At 43.3% G+C, this 25,695-nt stretch overlaps 1 protein-coding gene across 1 annotated transcript in view; it reads left to right on the top strand.

The window, feature by feature from the left end:
- The window catches only part of TMEFF1 (transmembrane protein with EGF like and two follistatin like domains 1), a 579,610-nt gene that overhangs the window by 431,565 nt on the left and 122,350 nt on the right, over positions 1–25,695 (top strand). Inside the window, exon 4 of the mRNA XM_078687711.1 lies at positions 25,342–25,368. Within this exon, the coding sequence (XP_078543837.1) occupies positions 25,342–25,368 (27 nt within the window). The remainder of the gene's footprint in view (positions 1–25,341; positions 25,369–25,695) is intronic.

A 25,695-nucleotide genomic window follows, 5' to 3' on the forward strand; every position in this document is an offset into this window, starting at 1 on the left:
GAATACCTCCAGGCCGATCAAGCGACCACCCATTACAAACACATTGACACGGGCCACATAGCGGGTGGGATAGTGCGGCCGAGCAACGTGGGAGAGAATCCCTAATGGCTCGAAGCGAGGCACTGCAATAGACAATCATCCTGACAAATCAAGGATGAAAGCGTACAGCGATTCCACAAAGTAAAACCCCCAGCGTCCCGCGCGTCCTTAGCGCGGACGGGCGCAGACGGGCAGACTCTGGCTCGACTCCGGCGCGAGTCAGGCGCGATAGTTAATATCAATGGAAATGTGTGCAAGTGTTGTTTGCATGATGATACAATGTTTCAGCCCTCAACTTCAGGCTGCTGCGTTCTTCATCAGGATATGGTATATTTATCGAGGTAGGTTAGTAATACCCACAATCAAGAACACTTTCTTGTGATATCAAAGCTAGGGTAGGGACTTCAGTTAACTAATTCTTAATGAATATTAATGAGTTTGGTAACAAAATAAAAGGTATGGAACTACAAGAAAGCTACACATCTAACATACATGCCAATATTTCAGAAATAGAAAGAGGGAGATTTTGAAAAAATATTCATGTATCGTCCACATTGATTTCTATTGAAGCGGAGGCAATTTCATGCGGGAGACAGCAAAAAATAAGCCATTTAGCTTTAAATGTGTGCCTCACCTACCTGAATTGGTGTTTTTTGACATATGTGAGGCATCAACATTTTATTTTTGGCAGTTTTAATTAAGAAAAACTGAGTTTTGAACTCTGCTTGATACATGTTTTTCTACCAGGGAATTTGCTGGGATTCACTGATTGTTTTAGAGCTAAGGTCTTCGATTCACACCTGCATCCCCACTGGCACAGCAGAGGGACCCCCCCTTGCAAGTGTGCTGCTGCAAGATTGATGTCAGATCAATGGCAAAATATACTTTCTTTCCCATTACCTGAGAATGTGACAAAAGGGTTGTGCAAGAGCTCAAGCTATTTCGCCTGTCATCAGCGGATTTCTGCATGCAGGAATCAAGAGGCGGGAGATTAGCTTTGACATTGGTAGTCTCCTGTCTGATTTGGAGGGTTGGCATGTCTGATCTAGGAAGTATTACACATTTGCATGCAAAAAGTGCAGACATCGAGAGTTGGTGAGAGTAAAGGACCAATGTAACCAGGTTCACAGCATACACATACTTTACCATTTATTCCATAGGTGCTTACAGGAATAAATGGTCATCATATTCTTTTCATTTTTTTTGCTAATCTCCTGTCAGTAGTTAAAAATAAATAAATAATAAATTCAATTTCCTTCCAAAGGAGACACATAATTCATGTCAATATGTGAATTCAGACAGACACAAGTGACTTCATGAAAGTTCATGAAAAAAACATTTCAAACATGGAATCTATTGCTTTTTCATGAGAGTGTCCCTTGTTAGTGCTGGGCAGCTGGGAGATGGGTGATACAGGCCAGTTTCATAATGGTTGCAGAGTATATATCAGCACTACTGAACAGTCACGTTAACCTCTAAAGAAGTCACCTCTTTGTTAGAAGTTCACCTTCAGTAAACTCTGATGATGTTTGTTGGTTTGTTTCAGATATTGGATAATTAGATAATGCTGTGATAAGCACAAGATTATCACTGTTATGAAGAGTAAAAATAACTGGTACAACAGCATGAATCAAGGGAAATTGTTAACTATGAAAATAAAGCTGTTGTTGTAAAGTAATGTTAGTTCACTTGACTATGGACCTAAATGTGTGCATCTCAGTTATAACTTGTTCCCTTGTAATTACTATAACGCAGTTAAACACAGCAACAACAATGTTTGAATTCAGTAGCGGCTCGTGGAGGGAGTGCCGCGGGCTGTGGGTGGGGATGGGCAGGGTGGGGGGTAGTAAGCTCCGGCTCACGGCCGACCGGAGTAATGTAAATAAATAAATAAAAATTCATTGCGAGCGCTGAAACCCATTTGGCGTTTCAGCGCACAATGAAATTTGTTTTTAGTTATTTATTTATTGATTTACATTACTCCGGTCGGCCGTGAGCCGGAGTTTACTACCAACCACTCTGCCCCTCCCATGCCCCACCTCACTACCCCGCGGCACTCCCTCCATGAGCCGCTACTGTTCAAATTCCTTTCACCTGTCAGTTTAGATCGGCCCTTTACACACTCAGCCAGAGAGGGTAAGTCCGTCTCCCAGCGGGGTAGAAAGAGTGTCATTGGCCCTCATGCAAGTAAAATGGCCCACCCCCCTCTGCTCGGCATTAAAAGACTGGGGGGTGGGGCCCTCATACCTTTGGGAACCCACACTTTTACATCTGTTTTACTAATGAAATCTACACTCATCCTTAAGGGTCTCTGAGTTCCAAAACTGTCTTTCCACTCTTTACAGTATCTCTAAACCTCTTTCCACTCATTTCCTTCCTCACTTTCACTCTCTCATCCATATACCTGCATACTCTGCCTGTGTTGTCCCATTTCTCACTGGATTTTACCTTCCTCCTTCCGTTCTCTTCTACCCTCTTTGCTCCCCTACTTTTTCTTTCTATGTTTGCTCTCTACCGGATGTCCCAATCATTCTCTCTCCTTGCTCTTCTACGTCCTCTACTTTTTCGCCACAACCCCCGTTAATCTCCCTGCCCTTGATCCCCTTCCTCGTGCTTTGTTTCAAATGTATTTTGTCTTTTCCTCCCTCTCTCATTTTTACTTCTTCCCATTCTTTTTCCTTCTGATCTACTGCCCCTTTCTCTCACTTTTTCTTCTCCTTGCTAACATTCACCCTTCTTATTTTGTGTCTCCCTTTCAGTTCCCTTCACCATTGTTCTCTTATCCCACCCTTGCTTTTTTCATCTCACTTCATCATCACCTCTTCAGCTTGTCTTATCACCCTCACAACTTCTGCCGCCCCTTTCTGTCTCTACAATGATTCTCCCTAGTCCACGTATTTCCCGTTCATATCTTCTTACTCCCTGTTGGAAAGTGGATTATTGGTAGGGGCAAATGTAGGTCTGCCACTGGCAATAATGCCACTAACACATGATAGGACTCAGCATATATCTTAGAAAATTATTCCTATGCTCAACCCTTGGTAGCTTGGCTGCGAGCAGGCAGGCTTCACTTCAAAGACAGGTATGTAAAGCATTTAAAAACACCAATTCAGTACATAATTAAGACATAACACATAATAAAAATCCAACACCAATTTATAAAAATAGAAAATATGTGTAGCTTTAACATGACACCAAAATGACAAAAATCCAATGCAGGGAACCGGAGAGATGAATTTTCAAAGATTTAGCATTATATAGCACTTAGAAACATATAGAGCCTTATTGGGATATCTGGTCACGATAGACTAGCTTAAAGTAAAAGTTTCAGGCCGACCGCGATGGAGCCCTAAGCGGCTACCTCTCGTGGTAGGTCCCGGTCACAGTTTTTACCTTCAGACTTAGAAACTTTTCTGGAGCTTTTCTTCCCGGGGTCCCTTGAAGCTCTCAGCCAGTCCAGATTCCGTGAGCGTTCGCCGGATAGCCTTGCAATGAGCTCCCAGTCAAACTTATGGAAGTCTGACCTCCGGAGCGTTCCAGCGGCGCAAACCCAGGAACCAGGCCGACACACGGTTGAATGCAGGCGGCTCGGCTTACGCGGTTACTCCCCGTCACCTTTTCTTTGTTCAGACTTAGAAACTATTACGGAGCTTTTTCTCTCGGTGTTCCTCGATGCTCTTCACCAGGCCGGATTCGGTGAGGGTTCACCGGCCTTGGATTTCTTCTACTTCCGGTAAAACGCTGGAAGTTGGACCTACAGAGCTTTTAGCTGCACGAACCTGGATGGCTTGGCCGACTCGCGGTTGAAGGCAGGCGGCTTGGCTGACTAGGTTGAGTCAGTCCCTTTATGGAGCTTTTTTTCAAAGTTGCTCCAAAGTTCTCCAAAGTTCTTGAACTTTTTCCTGAAGTTCCTTAAGGGTTCCCAAAGTGTTTCAAACTCACTCCAAGGGTCTGGAAGCTCCAAGATGGTCCTTGAAAGTTGAGGACGTCCGTTCCCACACTCTACTTGGACAAAATCCTTACAAATCCACTGGTGTTCTCCAGGATGAGGATCCTTGGTGGTGATGATCCAGGTGAGCTCTGTTAACCTGTAGCTTGCAGGTAGTCCACTCTTTAGTTCTTTTGCAGCAAGGTAATCCACATGACTGTAGTTTCAGCTGGTGCAGTCTTCAGAGGATAGGCCTCAGAACTTTGCACACCAACTTCACTACATGGCAACATCTTGCTTCCTTAAGTTTCAAGCAGCAGATATGAGAGGCTCTGCCCCTCATAGATACAGTTCTCTAGGTCAAGCAGGAGGTCACTGCTGACCAATGGGAGCAGGGCAACTCCCCAAGAACATGACCACATCCTGTTGAGTGTGGCATTATATTGCCCCAGAGTGCATCAAATCCTTCAAATTCATAATTGCTGATTTTCCAGCAGGGAGGTGAGAGCTGGCTAAAAACAACCTTAAGATGGCTACTTTTCATAAACACTCCCCCTTGCATCTGTGTATTGCTTCCATAAGCCTAGCTCTGGCTGAGGTGAACAGTTTAGAGTTGTAAATGAAACTAAGGCCTCCTCTTCTCTTTGAAGACCATGGTTTACGACTCCTCCTCTTGTTCTGGCATACCTGTGTAGCAGCACACGGCCCTCCCAGCAGACCACTGGAAGGCTGAATCTGGACTTACAAGCAAGAAAGTCTTATAACTTCTTGCATGTACACTTTGGGAGAAATTCAACCATATCATACTCTTGAGTTTATTAATACTATTCAGGGAAGTCTTTGAATGGTACTTTTAGCCCTCTCCTATCAAGAGTTATTAGTTACTAACTTCTTGCTATGTTTACCTATGTGACAGAGGATTTGCAATTGGAAATATGACTTGGGCCATTTTTCCAGCACCAGGACGTACAAAACATATTTTATAAGTACTTTGCTTATATAACCAGGCCCCTCACCCCATTGGACAACTGGGGGAGACTTTAGGGGTTCTGAATCTGTAGAAATATTGCAGATCCTTCCTCCACAGTGCTTCTAGCATCAAAGTCGAAGTTTGGCAGCACTTTATCACAATGTGGGGAGTGAAATGTGAACTTTCACTTAACCCAGGGCATATAAAACTCATTTTATAAGGGTCTACCATATAAATACCTGACCCCCACCCCCAGGACACCTAGGGAGACATTGGGGGTTCCTAATATGCCAAAACATTGTAGGTTATCCATTTTGAAGTGCCACAAACCCCAAAGTCGAGTTTGAGCACAATTTACTGTTTAAAAGCAGTCCTGCTACCCAGGGCTGCTTTTAAACTGACCTCAGGTTTCAGCAGTGCACACATGTAAGTGCAGAAAAGCTGCTGGCCTCCAAACTGCCATGCCCTATTTAAACTAGGACTGCTAGGTAGTTTCAATCCCCCTTCCCTAATATGCACTAGGGCCCCATGGGGGTAGATCATGCCAATCACAGGGGTACCCCATACCATAGTGTACCCTAGTGTAAGTAGGTGTTTTCACTGTATTCTAAATGTGTCTCTTTCAGCATTCCACTGGCCCTGGGCCTGGTTAGGCAGAGCCAAGGGTCAGTCAGAGTCAGTTTCCACCAGTACCATTCAGCAAAAAGTTGAGGGATGCCCAAGGCACAGGATGACTTTGCAACACTCCCTCTTTTGCTCCCCTCTAATCTTTCTTTCAATTATTTCTGTTCTTCTTATATTTTCTACCCTCCTTTCCATTGCCATTCATGCTTCCTGTTTCTGGCTCTTCAATCAGTCTCTCTCCTTTGTACACCCATCATCCATTTTCCTACTATTCCTTTTTTCTTTCTCTGGTTTATATCCCACTTGTTTTCTCTATTGCTGCCCTAGGAAATATCCTCTTTTTCTCTTATGCTGACTCTCTCCTTTCTTCTTTGTTGCGTTCCTTTCTTCTTCTTCTTCTCCCTTTTTTCACATGCATTGACTTCTTCTAGTTCCGATCTCCTCTATCTCGTCTCTTCCTCTATATCATCTCTTTCCTTTCTCGACTTTCTCCTTCTTTACCTTCTATTTGCTCCTATTTGCACTCCCCCTCCTCTCCCATTTGTCATTCTGTCTTTTCTTTGTCCTTCTTAATAGCCCACTTAGCATGTTTCCAGTATCTCCCCCTCTTCACCCTAAGCTGTTTCTCTCAATCTTCCCCTCTCTCTCTGTCTCTTCCTTTCTTATATTTTCTGAAAGGAGTAAACACAATACAGATGGCAGACATTTTTCAGTAGAAGAGTTTTCCAAGGACTAGGTTGCACATGTTATGACTACAGTGCCGAGGGGCTAAGAGTAACATTAGAAACTGGCTTTTCTTTGGAAGGTGAATTCATGAAAAGTTTGATCAGTAGGAGTGGAGATAAAAACAGGGAAAGAATACTTGAAGGCCTGAGACGGAAACAAGAGCATATTAAAAGATGGGCCGTGTCTTCCAGAAAACGACTGGAAGGCACAGCGGCAGACTAGATGGCCCTGAGGATTGATATTTTACACCTTGTGTTTCTGTGCAACAGTAGTCCAGTAAAAGAGTACCCATTTTGAGGATTGCTCTACTGAATATCAGCACCAACAATATTGTGGCATACTAATGTTGAGGGCAGTAAATCAAGAGACAAAATATCTAAAGGTAAGCGCATATAGGGAAGTGTAGATTTACTATTTCCAACTCCAAATCTAAAAACCTTGGAGATATATGTACTAAGTAGGTACATATATGTGGGGATAGGTATAGTAAATCTAGACTACCCTACCTGTCGATATTTTATTTTCGCTATTCCGTCCTCGATATTCTGTCCAAATGGTATTATTGATCCAGTATTCGGGGGCACACCCATTTTGAGAAAGCTGTCATGATTATTAAATAAGAAGTTAAGAAGTATATTTTACTAACCAACCTAGAAGCCATTCACTTCTTAACATTGTCTATTCAAGATACTCTTGACCCTACTTGGTCTCGAGCTTTTTGATTTTGATTTTTGATTTTTGATATTTTTAATTGCGCGACAAATACCCGAAGGTGTCTCGGCGCATGTGTGAACTAGCAGGACCACAGTGATAGGATTCACTGGTCAAACAACCATGTCTTTACGAGCCTGCGGAAACTCATCAAGTTGGGTGCATTTTTGATATTTAGTGGAAGAAGGTTCCAAAGTTTTGGTACAGCCACTAAAAAGCGACGGTCTCCCCAAGTTGCCGTTCTGGTACGAGGTACAGGTAGTAGGCAAGTGTTGGCAGATCTCAACAGTCTTTTGGGGGTGTAGACCTGGAGTGCCTCAGACAAGAATTTAGGTCCTAAGCCATGCACTGCCTTATAGGCAATGCAGAGGGCCTTGAACTTGATGCGGCTCTCTACTCTAAGCCAATGGAGCTGGCGGATAGCAAGAGTGGTAGGTTGGCGGCGAGGGATGTTTAGAAGAATTCTGGCAGCCGCGTTCTGTACTGACTGTAACTTCAACAGCACCTGTTTCTGGGTGTTAAGGAAGAGGGCATTTCCATAATCAATTTTGGAAAATACCAGAGTGGTAACTAAGATCTTCCCAGCAGAGGTGGGGAGATAAGGCAGCAGTTTCTTTATTTTCTTTAAAATAAAGAAAGCAGAGGAGACAACCTTGTTGACATGAAGGTTGAATGTTAATTTGCTGTCAAAGATGACTCCCAAATTTCTCGCTTTTACCACAGGGACGGGTGGAGAGCCCAGTTGATTAGGCCACCAAATGGGGGACCATTCTGGAGCGAGGTTGCCAAAGGTCATAACCTCGGTTTTGTCCGAGTTAAGCCTTAGGCAGTTGGAGGACATCCATGTACTAACAGCGAGCATGGCCTCCTGGAAGTTAGCTGCCACTGCTGTGCCGTTCTTGTGGATCGCCAGCACCAGTTGGGTATCGTCTGCATAGGAGGTTAATCGCTTGACGCTTACTTTCTCAGTAAGGTGTGTATGAACCCGGACTCGTGCACCCGGCACTAGCTCAGTCAGTACTACAGCAGAGTAAAGTAAATAGATACAGTCTGCTGGCAGATACTGGGGAGAGGGGCATAAATAGCAACTGAGACCGGAGATCCAATCCCAACCTCCCGATTGGGAATGCTTACAAACATGCTATTGTACAGAATTAGGTGCTATTTAAAAACTGGAAATTTACATCTGCAAATGTTACTTTCTCTGTGAAATATATTAAAAAATGTAAGTGTGACTCAAATGCTGAATGTAACTTTTTCAAGGTGCTTCACGTCACCATAAAAGTTTGGGATGATATTCTTATTTTCTATTTTGGTTGACGTATTATTATTCCTGGAAAGCTTCCAGCTGATTGAATTAGTTTTTTCCTGAAGTCATTCATTTTGTGAGATGTATTTTGAATATTGTTAGCAATACTACACTAAATAAATCTCTTTTTTTGCAAATGTTATTCTGTACGGGATTTCATTTGCCTGGATTTTTAAATATGTGCGCACCTTTTTCCCTTCTACTCTTCTTTTTATGAACTGTCGGCATTCCAGAGGAATGTGTTGAAGGCGGGCGCATTCTTTGGTGCCCCTGAATTGGGTTTTTGTGAAGGACTGGCAGTCCCTTGAACTCGCACAGCCAGCAGTGTTCTGTCTCAGTGCTTCTGCGCTGGTGTGGGCTAAAACTGAGCTGCTTTATAATTAGTTAACAGTCTCTCAGTCACCCAGTTTTAAAGTAGCGCAGCTCATAAGATGCATCGCCCTGTGCCTGTTCCCTAGGTGCTCGCGCTGGCTCCACACACTACCGGGACACGCTGCAGAGGCACTGTGCACCACCTCCGTCTCCACGAGTCCCTCTGCCGGCTTCTCACAATCCTGGAGGGGCGGCGGCAGGCTCTTGCGTCGGCCTCCGCACGCGCGCGCCCAGCTTAAAGCGCCCCGCCCCCTACCTGACGAGCCTCTCCTCAGCGGTGGTGTCTAGTCCATACATGCCACCACCGCCGCAGACACACCAGCTGAGGCCGCCCTCGGCGCTCGCGTGAGCCCCACACACGCCTCAGTGAGGACACCGGGCCGGAGGAGATCCAACTGCATTATGCTCATAGCAAACTCCAAGTCTGAATATATGTTTTATCCTGTTAACCTTACCTCCATTTTCTGCACTGAAATATTAAACATGAAAGCCTGAATTATCCTCAGAATGAACTAACCAGATCTACCTAATACAAATATATGATAGTTGTCTAACATTTATCATACATTATGGTCGTTCATACAGCAAGAAGGCATGCTATGCTCTCTGAGATAACACTCACACCCATAGCTGCCAAGGTTTCAGATTGCCATGTGTGACATTTTTATAATTTGAGTGAAATTATGAGTGACATTTCAAGGACTAGGAGTGACACTTTCTCGCGAGCAAAAATCATGCAATTAAGACGAGAGAAACTTCTAAATATCAGAAATTACAGCCATTTGAGCAAGAAGAAACTCCTAGAACTTCTTGAAACTGCTGCAGAGCACCAGAAATGGAAGGACACTAACCCTAGTGCTCTGTCCTGTAACCTGACTGTACTGTCAACGAATGCATAACCATGATATTAAACAAGTTTTTCAGTAGCAGTACTTCATTAAACTTCTGTGTACATGCTGGCACTTGCACATTAAATACAAAAATACTTACTGGATGCAACAGATCGAGCACCGAGAGCCCTAGTGGCAAAACATGCACCGGCACCCTGTAGTCTGACGAGAATACCCTCAATTGATAAGTACTGGCACCCAAGAAGGATGACAAGGCAGAGCAGTCCTGCGGCCAGTGCTGATATTATTACTGTGAGACTGTCTGAATTTGAAATCTCAGATCTTGCAGATCACATAAACCTCAAGGATGATGAGAGAGACCAGCCCTGCGCCTGCAGATTTTACTGTGTGTCAATTAACAAATCTCATCCATCTGCAATGCGTGGTGGGCTCCGTGCTGGGAAGTAAATGATAACTGTGATCATCATGAGAACGACAGGGGGCCTCTGAGGAATGATGCTGCAGCGCTGACAGACACAAGGACAATTAACTAAGTGTGTATAGTACATTAAGTCATTCACGGCTCTGCCTGGCACGCAGTCGTTGGCCAAAGTAAGTACTGTAACAACACTTACTTAATGACCTAGACGAGTTGAGAGTGCTGTCTGTGGTCGTTGTCCCAGTCCGGTCGGGGCCGCACAGCAGTTACATCGCTGCGTGATGATGCACTCTGCAGCAGTCTTCTGCTCCAAGACACTGAACTGAGTGCAGACTCACTGACTAGTTACTTTGCGCCCGAGATCATCTGCATCAGCGAACATGCCTGTGCTGCGCTGCGCGGGCGGCCCTCAGTGTCCACAGTCCTGTTGGTAGACAACCATTTGTAATGCTGCCAACATTATGCAAGAAGAACCTGGCTGTGCCTGGAAACATGCGAGATCAAGAACATTGCTGCTGCCACGCGTGACATAGCGAAACCACTGTAACAAAGGAGAGTCTACATCATGTTGTGTGAGATATAACAGTGACTTTACTGGCCACTCAATCACAGAAATAAAAGGGCAGCTTCTGTGTTGGAATTAATAACCCCAGTTTGATAAAACGTCACTTTTCACGGGCACTGCCTCGAAAGCGGACTTTGAATTTCGGAATGCATTTCTATTTCCGGACAACACCCAGCGGCATATTAAAGGTGTTAGATTTCTGTCTTTCAAGAAAAAAAGATTTGTGAGATATTTGCCTCATGTAATAAATTAACGTTTGCTTTTGTGTAATATTTGTTGTATTGTAATTTTCTCCTCATGTCTCAGTACTGTCTGTTCCTATGTGAAGCGCTCTGACGCCCCAGGGTAAAGTCCGCGCTAAATGCATAACAAACTAATAAATAAATAAAATCATTACCACACCGGCGGCGTCGCGTGCGCAGCGCTGCGTGAACACTAGTGAAACTTACACTTACTTGGTAGTGACACGCTGCTGCCCCTCGGCCACGGCACCCACCCAGGTCGATGGTCGTCCACTACTCTGTCCCGCGCGACCGGCCGACGGACACTCACTTGGCTCGCCTAGGACTAGGCTGGGCTCTGCTGCCGCCGTGGGGCGGCGGCGCCGGCCCCCCGGGCCCGGCGCGGCCGCGCTTGCAGTTTTCCTGGTGGTGAGGTGGCCAGAGCTGTCGCCGGCTCAGCTGAGCTGCCACAGTGGGGGTCAAGGTGCACTGCAGCATGCAGCTATGTTTAACGTCGGGGCCGCGGCGAGTGACCATGATGCGAGACAGCTCGTGCGCCGCAGCCTGCACTCTCCCGCCGCTTCTGCACTTCCTGCTTCCTCCGGACGTGACGGCCCTATCCCAGGCCGGCACATCCGGATTAATCCTGGCCTCTGTGGTGCGCCACCGACGTGATTGACAGCTCTGAGGCTGAATCGACATAGCCGGCAGCCCGGGCCGTCGGACTGGCAGAGCAGAGAGATACATTTGTAGCGCGGCGCCGCTCACGAGCTCAGAGAGCTCAGCTGCAGTCTAAGTTAACTGTTTAGGCATTCGGGCTGAGAGCAGCACTCTCAGAGAGCCTGGGCACAGGAGCTGCTGGCGCGCTGGCACAGGTGGCAAAAATGCGTGACAAATGCATTCAGTGCGGTGATGCGGATCACTGCACTGAAATGCGTGAGTGTCACACCAATTGCGTGACGCTTGGCAGGACTGCACACCATTACGGCATGCTATGGCCTACTGGTTTAATTTTTTTCTAATGCAGGTCTCGGGAGAGTCTGGTCTCGGCCAGTTCATCACTGGTCCCATATCAGTATGCCATTGATCCCTACTACTCACATTGGGTCGAATTTCATCATCCTTACAAAAATATTAAACTGTCCGTGATCCAACACATTTTAAATGAAGATATATTGGACAGCACCTATACTGCCGGCACTTGGGATGATCTTTACCTCAGAGTAGTCCCTTCAGACCCCCAGACTGATTACCCATTTTTACCCCCTTCTGGTTTGCCGATTTGGAATTAGTTCTAGCTTCTCCACTTGCTCTCAATGGCATTATAAGACTTCTTGTACCTGGGAAGTAAAAACAAAGGAATTAACAAAAGTTATCACCTTCTCCTTAAAGCATTAACCTCTGTTATCGCTGAAGTCATTGGACAATTCATTAGCACCCTGTATGTAATAGTGCGATTGGCTCACCCTGGCAGAATTTAGACTTTTTGCATCAAGTACTATTGCTTTCCTTGCGTTCTACATGTAGTGAGAATGTGAAAAGGGGAAACATAGTGAGACAGAAACAACGGACCAGTGATTCTACCTTTGCCGTGAAGCAGGAGGCTGGTAGTAAAATCCCTAATAACCCACACACTGTCAGGCATTTAATGTTGTTAATTGCCCTTCTTTCTCGTCATTACACTACCATCTCCTTAAATAATAGGGGTTAATGTCCTGTGAGAGGGCCTTACCCACTGATAACACTCTGAGAGGTGGGCATTAATGCTGAATTTCTGGAGATTTATCAAGGCATTTCATGCTAGTTTTGGGGATATGTTGTGATTTTGCGGATATCTAATATTGATATTGGCCATATTTGATATATGTCTATGAACATTTATTGAGATTTCGGAGACCTTTTCCTAGCAACATTTAAATCCTGATCAAGAGGGTATTTCCGAAAGGTTTTGAATTGGAAGGGTATGGTTAAACTGTGGCATTTTTCATAGAGTTTTGCTTACATTTTATGTGGGATACATGGAGGTTCCATTTAAACCTGATGCCACTTCTGTCTCTTGATAAATAAGCATTTTCTTCTGGTTTTGTTCATCGTGATTTTAGAGGCTCTGTTGTAGTGAATATTAAATTATATAGTCGTGATTTGGAATAGCTCGCACTTCACATAAAAACTACGGACTCAGGACTGAAATCGTGGAGTTCCCACCAAGAACTTGGCCCCACACCACATGGTTCGCATCTCTCAAGACTTGCCGCACTTTTGTCCACAAAGTGAGAAATGTGCGATTTATTTGGAAGTCTAGCTTCAGTGTCCTCCTGATAGCCTTTGTCCACCTTACAGTGCTGACGATGGTTCTGTCTCTCTGGTCCTTCGCACACAGGCTCCAAGATGTATCCACAGATGTGCTCTCCAGAGCGACTTACAGCAACAATACCTATGTAAAGCGATCACACGTCTTTTATACTGATTCCAGAGATTACAAAATGAGGCTGCCATAAAGCTACTCTTGCTAAAGAAGCAGGACCATGTATTCATGGCTTCCTGTCCCTCAGCTGCCTCCCCACTCAGGAAAGCACGAGATTCAAAGCCCTCAGTACCACAACACTAGGTAGTAGTACCAAAATACAGAGACCTGCACTTTCACTGTTAATAGCAATAGTTCTATTAAAATGCAAACTCTGGACAATTCAACTTTTCTGACAATTAGTTACCTAGCATTCAGAAATCCATTACAATAAATAACATCTGTGACCATGCATACCAAAACTACGCATAGCTTAACAATGCAGTCAATACCACGACTCTGTCATTTCCCCGAGTTCCATTACAAAGCAAGTCACTGCAATGTCTTGCTTTGGGGAAGCATTGGACTTTAAAATAGTTTCAATTACTATTCAAACCCCAGTTGGTTTATCAGTAGGGAAGGTGTTGGACTTGAAATCCAACACAGCATTCCCTAAAGCAAGTCGTTGTAATGACTTGCATTGTAATAGAACTTGTGGTAACATCACAGTCGTGGTACTGACTGAATTGTAAAGGTACTACGATGTAAGGCCTGCATTCTAATGGATGTTTCCCCATTACAATAAATCTTTTCACTAAAAAAGTGCAAATTCCACCATAATATTGAGTACCTCCAAGATCTGTGAAGGTCCAAGAACCTAGCCATGTCTGCAGAACCAAAACACAACAGTGCATGCAATTTAAGGGCTGCTTTTGGCTTTTTCGTTTTTTTTTCAGATTCATTATAATATTGTTTCACTATGGTGATGTGATATGGTGATATTTTAGTAATATTTTTACTGATTCATTAGATTTCAGCTCCACTTAGCAATATAGGTAATTTTATCTCTCTCTGGAAGAACAATTTTATCCTTTTGCAACATTTCATAAGCTATTTCAAAACGTTTATTTCACGTAGGTATCTGCTCGTCAAGAAGTGCTTTCCATTTTCATCATTTTGATTTTTTTCCTTCAAAATTTACATAGATCTAAGGAGGGCCATTCCTTTTGTGTATCTGATTACTGCTACAGGAAGGCTGAATGATGCAGATGCAGTATCTCAAACATCATTGTGCCTATGTGTGGGTGCTTCAGACTGGAAATAGCCCAGTGTTACCTGGCCTGAGAAGCATTACTTGTACAAAAAATCACAAAATCAGACTGTTATCCTTCATCCCACCCTGATCATTAGATTGAAAGGGGAAGAGCATCTCAAGCAGAAACATTTGAAGTACAACATTCCTGTTTTGTGGGTTCCTTCCATAGGTTTTATGGGAAAATTAAACCATATTTATTTAACTTTATTTACCAGGTGGCTGATGGTGGTGTGTGTGGACACTGGGATTCTCATGGCATACTGTGGTATTGTAACACATCCAAATAATGCTGTTTCTTTTTACAGGTTTTGCATCCTATGTCAGAAAGCTTTCACAATATTCATAAAAACCCTGCATGAAAAAACAAACTTTAATTAAAACTTCCACTTGTTGACTCTCCTTTTTCCCTCAAATGACCCTCTTCTTCCTTTCCATCTTCTTCATGCCTACTCTCTCTGAGCACAACCTACTGTAAATCACTTGCATGTTTGCCTTAATCCTTATTATTGTACCTCTGCATATTTCCCACAGCTTATTTATTTCAAAGATCAGAACCTCTCCTTTTAAAGCCATACAGATGCACCCTAACAATACCTAATCTCCTGTAGCTCATCTATTAATATCACCAATCCGTGCATGAAATTGCCGTACCCCCCCTCCAAATATCACACGTAATTTCCTACTAATGTAATATACCACATAGAAACTGAAGTAAAGACATGGAATATCTCCACTAGAGCACAAAAATAATCTCAATAACCAATAGAAACTACACAATACTAACCCTGGGACCTGGAATGGCATGCTGTCCAATGTAATGCACAACAAGGCCTCTTCATAGGGTAGTAAGTGCTGTATAATACAATCACAATATGACATATAACCCACATCAAAGCTAATATCATAACATCCAGCAGTCAGACAGACAGTTGTAGTTCATGTAACTTGCCTAATCATTTCCTTTACTGGTTAACTCTCTTACATTCACAAAAGGCAAAACTGCAAAGAGTCATATTCATCACCCAGTAGTGTACTAGTCCACAGCAATAAACCACCCGTTGCCATCTAAACAGGCATGGAATAACTGAAGAGATCTGCCACATATCGCTGGCCAAAGGAGGACTATAATTTAGTCTACAAGTGCAGGCCCCAACTAGCAACATACCAGTTCTTGGCATCTCATAATGACAGTTGGATTGGGATGGTATTAACAAAGTCCATCCTAACAGATCTCTCCACTACATTTCCCTCTAACCTATGCCTGCTCTGGACCATAATCTTTAAACAAAGTATCTCAGACTGGACAACTTAATGCAGTTACCAGCTAGGTGGACTACGACATAAGAAATGCCAAAAAGGGACCTACAGAGCTGATCAAAGCTGCCAGTTTTCTAAAAGCCATAAACTGCATGCCTATCCCTCACACCTCTTCATCCATCACACTACTAAGCACTGCGTTGCTTGACACAATAACCACATGTCAGTGGTCCTCATGCACAGCATGGATACATATCCCACATAAGATCAAAACGTAGACAACATCCTTCTAACCACATGTACTACACAGTGTTGCATGCTACCCACGAAGACAAATGTTTCAGCACCCCGCATAGGGTTACTAAGTGCTATATAAATGTTGCAATACAATACAGTACAATAGAAAAGAATTGCATGAGTTCTGTAGTAAAGTGTGTTTATTTTAATTTGGGGCAGTATTCCTGCCCCCTATTTATAAAAACATGTTAAATCTTGTTGAAGCCAATAATGGGAGTTTATTTTCACCGCGTGGGATAGCATGGTCTTTTTATTACCGAGAGTTAGGGGCAGATTTATTAAGGATTTGTAAGGGTGCAAAGTCACAAAATGAATGCAAACCCTAGCAAAGCCTCAATAAACTATTTACTTTCCACAGCAAAACTGCAAAGCACATATCAAATGTGTGAAAAGTTTAAAAGTTAATCTATGCATAGGATTTTGTACTGGAAGTGTACCCCTACAGTACAAAACCTATACTAGACAAAACACGGACATCCTTGCAGTATTGTGCAAGACTGTGTGCATGCCCCAAGGTAGGATCAAAGGGAGCCAGTATGTGGAAGGAGGGCAACAACATATTTACAAACATATGGTGCTATTTCAGCAACAATTAGCCTCAAATGTAGGTGTTGTATTGCTTTACATGACATATTTATAAATCAGCCCCACAGAGTTCAAGAATTAGTTGTACACATTTTCTTTCCCATCACCAATTTTATTAAATTGTCCTTATCACATACTCTTCCCACATTGAACCATAATCCTATTCTGATCAACTTCTGAAGTTGCTCCAGTTTTTGTCTTTGGATACAAATCATCCAATCTTCTGCTTTAGCAGCTTTTTCTACTATTCAGCCCTCGTCTGCTTGCTGTCATATTGGACCCTCTCAAGATATCTTTTAGTAAGTTTCTTCTCAAACCTATTTCCCGAGGCACAAGGGTTCAATTTGCATCAAGCGTAATTGCCTATTCTCAGCTGTACCTGTCCCATGGCTTTGCTGCCACTCTATTGCAGTCCAGAGTATGCTTCTCCAGTATTCAATATCAAGTATGTTCATGTTCCCCAAGTTGACACGACCAGCTCTTCTCCTGGGAACGTCAACATCTCACCACAGCATCAATCCGGAACACTTCTTTAAGATGCCTTATTCACCTGTAGAAACTCTTCATGTCCACATATCCCACAATTTAAGAGTAGGATAGCTGTGGAGAGATTGGAGTGTTACTATATCATATGGGATATATTTCATGGCAATAATAATCTACTCACTATATCACCACCTCTACATTGTAAGGTAAGTATATAACTACTCTTCTTAACTCCACGTTTCCTTGCCTCCCAAGGTAAGCATGGGTGGAGTTAAGCATAGTATATATTTCACCTGATAACATAGTGGTATGTTCGATGTAGTAGATGAAATATTGTTATAGGTTGATACAAGCAACTTTGATATAGTGTTATGCAATAGAGGAGAGGGACTGGGTTCTTCCAGTCTGCAGAGGAAATGGGTGCTTTCTGTCAACACAGAAATTCTGCAATAAGTCACTTAGGTGATAACCCTGCCCCCGGTTATCAGTCCCATGTTAGACACATCTCCTTTCCTTCTAACCTTGTACGTTGTATAAATGTACATTACGTTACAGTTGTGTGCTCTGCAGATAGGCTAACCCACTAACAGGCACTGTGCTTTGCCTTCAGCCTCAGCGCCAGAGAGCTCAATCAAAGACCCTCATGACATGACATGACTGAAAGTATGCACTCTGGAGGTGTAATGAGATGCTGAAAAAAATACCAAAAACACAACACGATGAAATAGCTAGCACTCTTTGGTAATACAAGATTAAGTAAAACATGGGAAATAAAAGAGGAACTAAATCGCAGCCATGCTTTACCTTAACGTTCTTAACACTCATTGTTCGTAAATCAATCCAAGTTTTTGGCATAAATGTTACGGGCATGAATATAGGGCCAGTTTTAACCCCATACAGCATGTAACTATCTTTACTATAAGCACATTTTTCTTTCTTTGCTCTTGACTCAGATATTTGGATCAACTTTGCAATGGAACAGAAACCCTGCTTCTCATTTCGATCAATAAAGTGGGGGAACAAATACAGCAGCTCCACTTCTAAAGGGGCCAGTGACCTCAAGCCAGGGCCTGGGGTGTCAGATTTGGGAAGGTTAGTGTGACTAGGGTCTCAGCACAATATACATAACGCAACATTAGCATTATAACACTTACCATTACCGTGGACAAGGTGCCAAATCACACATGTTTGTATCCAGTCTTACCCTGTGACGAATAGGAAAGGGTGGGATATATGCTTGTGAATGACGGATATCTGGCTTCACGCGGTGATGCAAACTTTGACACCCGAAATCACGACACTGACAGCCAGTCAAACAAGCTTTATTCGATGATTGTCATAAAAGCGTAACAGTAAAATACATTGATTGTTTAAAAATAAAATACATAAAATTCATGGGAATAAAATTATGAGATTAAAATTCATGGCTGTTAAAATATTTACAATACATATACACTTATTTACAACGGGTGGTCAAAAATAGACATTCAATGGCTTATCCCTTGATCCTTTTGCTTCTAATAATCCATGACCAGCCTAGAAATTTAGCCACAGCTGTGTACACTACAGAACTATCACTCGTGCAAATAGTTCTAATGGCCATTACTCCACTCCATGTGCCCAGCAGTTTACACATTGGTCGTAACCAAACTCTGCGTGGAGCGGAATATGCAGGGCACCCAAAGAGTAGATGGCCAATTGATTCCAGGGGGTCTGGACAACATGGGCATAAGGTGTTGCCTCCACTTGTCCACCTGGATGTGAACGATCTGACAGGGAGGCTGCCAATTCTCAATTGAAAATAAAGCTTCCTATCCAGTGGCTTTGTTATGTCGTCCCAGAATGGCTCGAATTGAGTCTCATCCTTGAACTCCATAAACGCCCCCGTGAGAGAAAGTGGGGCAGTGGTCCTAAAGGCTCTAGAGGATATAATTCCCCAGTATAAACCCTTAATTACCTTTTTTGACGGGAATGTAGCATTAATCGTATCCTCCCATATCTCCAGCAAGCCCAGTTCTCTGAGAATCGCTCTAATTCCAGAGAGCGATTTGACCAGATGGAAGACATCACTTTTAATTATGTCCAAGAGCCCCATGGCGAATATTTTTAGTTCTGGGGTTAGCCATAAATGCCTGCAGTATAGTACTGGACGGAGGTTTGCAATGATTTCAATTGGTCTCATACCCAGATCTTGGAAAACGACACTGACAGCATCACTGGCCTAGAGTAGATACCACCATAGACTACATAGCCAATGAAGGACTTTAGAAAGGTTAGCCCTACGTTGTGTGTCACAGTGCAGGAAGTTGATTTACTCCCTTGCTTCTGCCTCCTGCTTCAGAGTGAGGTGGGGTAGGCAGCCTTGGAAATCCAGCCCAGCCTTAAATATATTGATTTGTTTCGTGATATGATTGTAAAAGCATTCAGGAATTTCAGAGGGGTGCATTCCCAGATTACGGAGAAACAACCCCTGTGTCACTGAAATAATGCATAAAGACAGGATAAAATTTTGGTTTGGCTGGCAAAACTAGACTGCATCTGATAAAAAAGGCTATTAATGGTGCATATTATGTGATGAAAAACAATGTATGTGGCACAAGTTGTGGTATTATAATTTATCTAATATTTAATTGTATTGCACCTAGCTGTTCAGACGAAACATATTCTAATACTTTGGAAAACACATGATTTATTTAGGAGAAATAACTAAATAAATATGTCTGCTTTATGCAATATTTTATTTGTGTGTTTTGAGTATTAACTCCTCTGCAAACCTGCCTCCAAAAAACAACAGAACACATTACACAAAACTTTTTTATTGTGCAGGAGCATCTCAAATAGGAAGTTTGGTACATAGAACAGTATAGGTAAATTATTGTTAGCTTAAAACCTAATTAAAAAGAAGCATTGGCGAGCCAATAGGTCTCACTGATGCAAAGGCTATTGGTTTGCCAATGTCTTTTAGCCATGTACATCAGCGTTGCTGTGCAGCATGACTAAAATTTATGTTAGAAAAAGGCAAAGGTAGCTATGGCCGGGTCATACACTTTTTTTTCATATGACAGATGGAGATGAGCAGCATAGACACCGGGAGTAGGGCAACAGACAACAAGAGGGACGGCGGGAACTCTAAATAAAAGCACTGATGCTGCCAGCTGTGGCAACGTCATAGTGCTTTTTAGTCTCATGGCAGGTGGGCGGGGCAACACAGACACCCAGAGAGAGGAAGTTGGGAGGGAAGAAGCAACACGGATAGCGAGAGGGTGTGGTTGCGGGTAAACAAGCAACATGGACATGGGTGGTGGGTGGGAAGATAAGAAACAACATAGACGAGGGTGTGGTGAGAGGGCAATAAGCAGTACAGACAAGAGTATGAGGTGTGGGAAGAAACAACATAAACAACAGTTGGGGTGGCAGGGGAAGAAGTAATGGGGTGGGAGGGGAAGAAGAAACACGAACAGGAAGCATAAAGAAAAAAATAGTTCCTGAATTATAGCAAACAGTGGAAGGATAGTGGAAGGACACTAATCAAGGTAAATCAGTCAGTACTTAGTCCATGCTCCAAACCAAAGAACAGGAAATGCAATGGGCAGGATCCAAGCCCTGTATAACATACAATCCGTCTCACAGCAATAGTGCATCATGCACTGTCTGCAGGCAAGAACTACTCTGGATTTGATGGTGGAATATAATATCTATAATATACTGTTTGTTTGGAGCATCGCTCGATTCGGAATATTAATTGTGAATGTGTCTCTTACAGTATACATCCGAAGTTCTTGATTTACTACTGGATATGCAGACGGAAAGAGGGTCAGGCAGCCATGATGCTTTGCTCACAGTTTCAGTCCAACCTTTTCTATGATGCATTAGCTCCCCTGGGTCATATGAATATGAAAATTTCATTCATGTAATTTTTTTTTCTCATTTACCCATGTCTGAATAGCTATGGATGTTTTTATATCAGAGCTGGGTAACAGAAGGCTGTCGTTGACCTTTTTGCTGCACCTCGACAAAGGAAATGAGAATTAGGTACGCTTTTCTAAAAGCAGAAATTTAACATTTTAATAATTAACTTTAGTTCGTGTAACAATGTATCTTATTTAAATATGCTTTATCTTTTTTAACCTGTCATATAATTTTTCAATAATATGAAAGTGAAAGAGCCTGTCGTCTGGCAACCATTATTATACTGTAGAGCAGAGGTCTTCAAACTTTTGAAGGTTGAGCCCCCCCAGCTGAATTTTTTTAAATGTCGGGCCCCCCCCACCACCTGACAGAAATTTCTGGAATCTGGTACACTACATAATCGACCGCCACCCCCATATCCCGGGCCATATCTGGCAAATAATGTCCAAAACAATGAGTGTTTCCTCCTTCTCCATGAATTCCCTCACTACCACTCACCAACAATGCACCTCATCTCGCTACAGCACTTTTCCCGTTCGTGTGGGGGAAGCTTGCACTGCTAACCAATGCTCCATGATGTACATATGTTTCGGGAGAGCTTGTAATGTTCTCTGAGTTTGAAGGAAGCTTGACCTGCTGCAGTCTGTTTCATATCTGCGCTGCATGCATGAAGGATACTAGTACTGCTGTTGCCACACCCCTGGAATCCCAGCTCTGTTCATATGGGGGAAGCTTGCACTGCTGCCCCTATGTTCCATGATGTATATGTATTTGAGGAGAGTTTGTACTGTTCTCTGAGTGTGAAGGAAGTTTGTCCTGCCGCAGGCTGTATCATATCTGTGCTGGATGCAAGAGGAATAAATGTACTGTTGTCGCAACACTAAGGAATCCCTTCTCTGTTTGTGTGGGGGAAGCTTGCAGTGCTGATGCATGTTCTTTGCCTTTTCTCGGTTCGTGAGGCTATAGTGCACGGCTCCCTTTCTGTTCTTGCTCTGTACTTGTGAGCACGTTTACACTGCTCCTGTCCCTGTGTGTGAGGAAAGTCTGTCACAGTTTCCAGTATAAGGAAAGCGGTGTTGCTGTATCTGGTGTGGGTCTGTGCAGCAAGCTTCCACTGCTGGAGACTGTCACACCAGTGCACCGTGTGATTGAAGGACGCTTGTCCTGCTGTCAGCGGTGCCACTCATGATTCACATCTGTGTGTGAGGGGAGCCCGTGCCGTTGCTCCTTAGACTGAACTTGCTGGAACCACTAATGCATGCAGTGGTTTGTGCAAAATCCACAGATTTAACTGAGCACAAAATGTGGTTTAATTGTAGGTTTCCGTTGCTGAAGACCTCTAAGCCTGCAATTTAACAGAGACACCTTTTCCATGTGTTGAGTTGTGTTTGCGCCTCACCGAGTCCGCCTCCCGTGGGGCTCAGGCACCAGATGTGAGACAAAGACAGGTGCAGTGTGAGTGCTTTCACTTTGGTATCTCCCCACTATCCCTTGAGAGGCCCCCTCGCCTCTCTCCTCTCTCCATACCTATAGATGCTGCTGTGAAATATACTCCTGTTGTTGAAATCCCGGCATTACGTGTTAATCACAGCTCAGAATCACGGCAGGGCCAACTCAGCCTATTATCCTTTTCAACAAAGGTAGCACTGTAGAACTTGAGATGTACACATCTGTAAGTTAAGGTGCTTAGAAGGCTCAGTGCTGCGTCAGCATGCTGTAGTCCTCTGGTACATGCCTGCCTTGTGCAACAGTACTAGTGGAAACAGAGCAGTGGGGTCATGTGTGCGGTAACATGTGACGTGTATGTTACTGCCTGTACATATCTGACTCATTCAAATCCGGGTGAGAATCCGAGGTGCGGGTGTGTCATGTGGCGCACGGGGAAGAACGCTAACCTATGTGTGCAGGCTTCCCTCTGACATGGAAAGTAATTCTGGGCCGCGGATAGTGCAGTGTTCAGGGTGTACTGCGCATGCGCACTGTCCTGCCTGAGTGACTGATCCTGTTGACATTACCCCCTTTTGTTTGCTCGTTACTGTTCTGCTACTGTTACGGGGCAATGTGTTTCGACAGTTGTATTTCTTTTGTGTGTTTGCTCTTGTGTGCTGTTTTATACGTCTAAGTGTCCAGGGTAGTAATTTGCGCACTGTGTGTATCTCCTAGAGTTGGGAGCATGAGGTGGGCAGAGTGCTAAGAACTTCCAAGAATCCAGAGTTTCCGAGGGTGGCTGAGAGAAGGGTTTCCAGATGCCCAAGGCTTCGAGGGTTAAAGGGTGTCCTTTCGCTGCTGAGGTTATGTGAAGGTTGAGCATGTCTGAGATATAAGTTTGCTGTGATTCGCGCTGTGCCGTTATCCATACATAGCATTTCAGCTGTAGGAATTAACCTGGTTTGCTTGGGTGAAATTGCAACAGCCCCTCCCCCCACCCCCTGTGTGTCAGCCCGGGCTGAGACAGTTTCCCCGCACAGCTGCACCAGAGTACTTCACAGGTCTTTAAAATACCTTTTACATGTTAATGAGGCTTTGATGGTTTTCATCCTTTCTTAGGGCCCCTGAAGCCCAACTCTGCAGTTTGAATGAAGAATTTAAAAAAAACGCCCCCCCCCTCCCGAAATTTGACTTTAGGTGCGCCTCAGCCTGCTGGTGAGACAAAGGTGAGATCTATGGGTGGAGTGCGCGCGCCCCCATGAGACGGTGTCGCGCCCCCCTGGGGGGCGCGCCCCACAGATTGAAGAACTCTGCTGTAGAGGTATGTGAAATGGAAACATTCTCGCAATATAGCTAGGGTATACCAATTAATTTCTAGCATTTGTGGTATGTGAAATTACTTTAGTACAACCCAGTGCACAGTGCCCTTTGGGGTTGCTGCCAAGCATCTTTATTTCGCTACACGTTTTTGTTTCACCAGAAATAAATACATGCACAAGTGAATACATGTTCCCACTTGAATTGAAGGAAAGGAATTTGAGATGTACATTTGGCACTACCAGTGATGGTGGAAAATTGGAAAAAAAAGGCTTTTTGCACAAATGCCTACGGAAACTTCAACTTAAACCGAGCTCACATTGGTAGTGTTTCCACTGCCACTCATGGATACTGTTTACTGGGTATTGATATTACTGAGGCATGTCACCTTAATCCACCAACCAGGTGAGTTTTTGAAGACCTTGTCACAAGCCTGGTCCAATTTGGTTCGCCCGGTTAAAATACATAATGGATTCTGATTCTTCTGGATCCCAATACTTTTACAGCATGGCTTGTCTTCCAAAGTTCTTAAGTCATGCGATCTAAAGTATTTAGATGTTACCTGCATTCACTTGTGAACTATAGTTATCGTGATCAATCAGCCATTCCTGTCATCTATGGGGTGAAACATTTTCGAACAGTTATTGTCGTCTGTGGAATCAGCAAAAAGTTCATTCAAACTTCCTCCTGTGATAATCTGGATTTTTTGTTTTACAGGAATCAGGCGCTGTATGTGAGTTAAATATTGGTGAACTTTAATATTCGGTTTTTTCATGTGAATGTACACTTTATACTTTGTTGCTGATGAACATCGTGAAATTTGTTTGTCAGCTCATTGCTTAAGGATTTATTTGTGATACTCGTATAAATTATTTATTGATTGATTAATTGATTGGTTGATTTCCTTTTACCGGTTCTCCCTCCTTAAGGCGGCATTGACGCTCAAGAAGCAGCCAGCATTGTAGGACATGACCTCAACCATTGAACATTTGTGATAAATCCTCCTGTCCCTACAGATTAGGCTGATGACATTTCAGATTTCAGTTTCTGACTGTAACAGTCCAGCAAAGCAAGTTTTTAAAAAAATGTCCACAATCTTTTTTAGGTGCTTTTTCACCCCATTTGAAAATACTTGCAATGAGGACTAATCCCGCACAAGCAGTGCTTAATTTGTAGGGGGGAAGTACGTGCAGGGTCCCCAAAATTTCCTGAGAAGCCCTTTGCCTAATTCCGTGGATCATTGATTGATTTTCATTTCAACTCCTCTTTATTCCTTCTCTGTGCACTTCTGCCCCTTTATCTTCCTCTTGGAGGTTGGTGTTCATCCTTGCCTATGCCTCTGCTTTCCTTTCTCGTCTTTCTTGTTTTTTTTTCCTTTTCTGCCTTTTTGTCTTTTGCCCTGGGCCAAAGCCTGATGATGAAAAATTCTCGTCACCAAAACTGAGTACAGGGGCCTGCAAGCAGCTGAGCAGGTCACTGTGTGAAGGTGGAGAGTGGAGATTCACCAGCCTGGGGTCGTCAGGCTTGAGTCCTGCATTTTATAAATTCGTTGTTATGATGTTGATCCGTAAAAGTCAATTTGAAGGTTTTGGTGATTTGTAATAGATATCAATGAGATACTTTGTAACGGTGACAATTACTGAATTTGCGGCTTTAATATTTATTACTGCCTTCAAAAGCATAATTACATCAACAACACATTTTATAACCAGGTTTTCTGTCTTTTCAGATAACGGCTCAGGGTCTGGAGAAGGAGGTAAGAAGCGCGATATTATTTTTTACATATCTTTGCCCATTAATTTGGAGCCTTACTGATAAAAGAATATCCTATGACAAATGCATTCTTTCAAAAACAATACTTTATCATTGCTTCATTAAGATATGTGTTTGCGGTTGAATTGTACATATTGCCTTATTTCTCATGTGAAATTAATAACACAGAGAGTCTGCTGCTGTTTACAGAACTGAATGTGTTTCACGTTTCTGCTGTGATCACTTTCCTCATAGAAGGTGCAGACTGCCAGGACCTATAGGGGCCGTACCGGAAGCAGACAGGGCCTTTGCTTTTGTTTTTCACAAAATG

Source organism: Lissotriton helveticus, chromosome 4_1 (assembly GCF_964261635.1).
Source record: "Lissotriton helveticus chromosome 4_1, aLisHel1.1, whole genome shotgun sequence".
Lineage (NCBI taxonomy): Eukaryota > Metazoa > Chordata > Amphibia > Caudata > Salamandridae > Lissotriton > Lissotriton helveticus.